Source organism: Mus pahari, chromosome 9 (genome assembly GCF_900095145.1).
Source record: "Mus pahari chromosome 9, PAHARI_EIJ_v1.1, whole genome shotgun sequence".
Lineage (NCBI taxonomy): Eukaryota > Metazoa > Chordata > Mammalia > Rodentia > Muridae > Mus > Mus pahari.
The window spans coordinates 40,536,660-40,538,847 of record NC_034598.1 but is presented as its reverse complement, the minus strand read 5'-3'; the positions used below and the strand labels follow the sequence as shown (position 1 = coordinate 40,538,847).

General features: G+C 51.2%; 1 protein-coding gene across 1 annotated transcript in view; it reads left to right on the top strand.

The window, feature by feature from the left end:
* Nucleotides 1–282: 282 nt before the first annotated feature.
* The window catches only part of LOC110326404 (glutathione S-transferase theta-2), a 3,152-nt gene continuing 1,246 nt past the window's right edge, over nt 283–2,188 (top strand). The window contains exons 1-2 of the mRNA XM_021204809.2: nt 283–1,028; nt 1,444–1,531. Coding sequence (XP_021060468.1) covers nt 917–1,028; nt 1,444–1,531 — 200 coding nt within the window. The 5' untranslated portion in view covers nt 283–916. The remainder of the gene's footprint in view (nt 1,029–1,443; nt 1,532–2,188) is intronic.

Sequence of the window (2,188 nt, the reverse complement as noted above, 5' to 3'; positions counted from 1 at the left end):
TTCAAATCCCAGCAACCACATGGTGGCTCACAACCATCCATAATGAGATCTGACGCCCTCTTCTGGTGTATCTGAAGACAGCTACAGTGTACTTAGATATAAATAAATAAATCTTTAAAAAAGAAAAAAAGAAAAAGAAGAGGAGAAAGAAAGAAAGAAAGAAAGAAAGAAAGAAAGAAAAGAATAACTCCCAGGAAAACACTCTGGTGCTCCATATGGATCACGGGCTATAGGTACTCGAAAAGACTCCGATAAAGCCAGTGCTCTTTCCGTCATCGGAAGATGCTACCACGGAGAGTGTGTTGGAGGCGGGTGGGAGAGGAGGTCCTGTTACTCCCTCAAGCTTTGCTGCCCAGCCTCACAGATCTCCTGGGGAGGTCCAAGTGTCCTTAGACGACCTGTTTTGCACGGGACAGCTGGACCAACGACAGTTCTTCCTTAAGGCAAAGTTCCTAGAAGCCGGCGACAAGCTTCACCCGTTAAAGGAGGATACCCCAGCAATCAGCCTCTAAGATGCCCTCTCGCAGTAACGGAGAGCTAGGAGCTGAGCGGTCTAGTTTCCTGCAAAGGACTACCTCCACAGAGCTCTCTGGGTTGGGTCCAGGAAAGCCGAGCTAGGCCATTTCCGCGTCCGGGTGAGACTAAGGTCCTGGGCTGGATTCCTGGCTCCACTGCACCCTGGAGCAAATCGCATCTGTCGGTCCGAGTGCGCGCGCACCTCAGCCCTGTTTTTTTTTGTTTGTTTGTTTGTTTGTTTCAAAGTCCTCCAAAGCCGCTCCCTCTCCAAGATCAGCAGGTGTCAGCTCTCCAGAAGGGGGAAATCATTTGGCTTGGCCAACTGAGGCTGTGCTGGACCCCAGGTTTGCTACTGTTACCGAACGCAGTCCGTCCACACCATCTTGTGTCGCTACCGCCAATGGGCTTGGAACTCTACCTGGACCTGCGGTCACAGCCCAGCCGTGCCGTCTACATCTTCGCCAAGAAGAATGGCATCCCCTTCCAGATGCGTACCGTGGATATACTCAAAGGTTGGCCCATTTACCCCTAGACCACGTCAGTCCTTCACATTCTGCCTGAGTACAATCTCTCCATTATCTGACAACACCCCCACCCCCCACCCCGTCTCCCCAGCGCCGTCCACCAAGGAATGCTCTGCTCTCTTTGGAGTGGTCTTAAGTCAGTTCAGAGCCCTCTTTAAACGTAACTTCCGCTCTGACAGGAGAGACTTTTTGTCCTGGGACGTGGGGAGAAAAATGAAAGATTCCCACAGTTTCTGCTTTGAAGGCACGCAGTGTTTAGATTCACAGAATCCCGGAGACTTTGCAGGAAAGAGACACATCCGGATTTTGGCCGTTTCTAACTTGCTCTGGTTGCAAAAAGAGAGGAGAAAATAGGAATACTGCCTGAGACCTTGCAGGCATTTTCTGGCTTCTTTCTTCCCAGGGCAGCACTTGAGCGAGCAATTCTCCCAGGTGAACTGCTTAAAGAAAGTTCCTGTCCTCAAAGACGGAAGCTTCGTGTTGACCGAAAGGTACGGCTGTAAAGAAACCCAGAGTCCTCACTACCTCCTCCGACTCCCTTTAGCCGCCTCCCTTCGGTTGGGCGGGCGTGGGGTGGGGGGCGGGACCCTGGCCAACGCCGACCCTAGGCCGTGAGGGGGCGTGGCTAGAGTAGACCCTGTGGGAAGGGGGCCTGGAAGACTAGAGGGCCAATGCAGCGATCCAGCATGTCCCTTGCTTCTGTCGTGTTTCATCTGCTGGACCCCCCCTCCCACCTCCAGGCCTCTCTACCCTGATTGAAGGCGACAAGGGGAAAATTGTCAAGGGTTAGAAAAAAAAATGTAGATTCAACAAAGGACTAGGAAGGGCTTCTCCTAATTTCCCAGATGTTCTGTTTAATCTGCCAAAGCTTGGCCCTGAGACCAGTGAAAGGGTCAGGGCTCAGAGACTGTTTGGTTTTCCCATTAGAGTCTAGTGTCAGAGAGCTAAAAAAACAAAACAAAACCCAAACAAAACAAAACCAAACCACAGGACAACAACAACAACAGCAGCAGCAACAACCAAAAAAGAAAGGCAGAGAGAATAAGGACTGGCCAGGGATCAGTGTCCACAACATCAAAAGAAGGGGAGAGTTGGAGAGGGGCAGAGCTCTTGCTGGTGTGTGTGTGTGTGTGTGTGTGTGTGTGTGT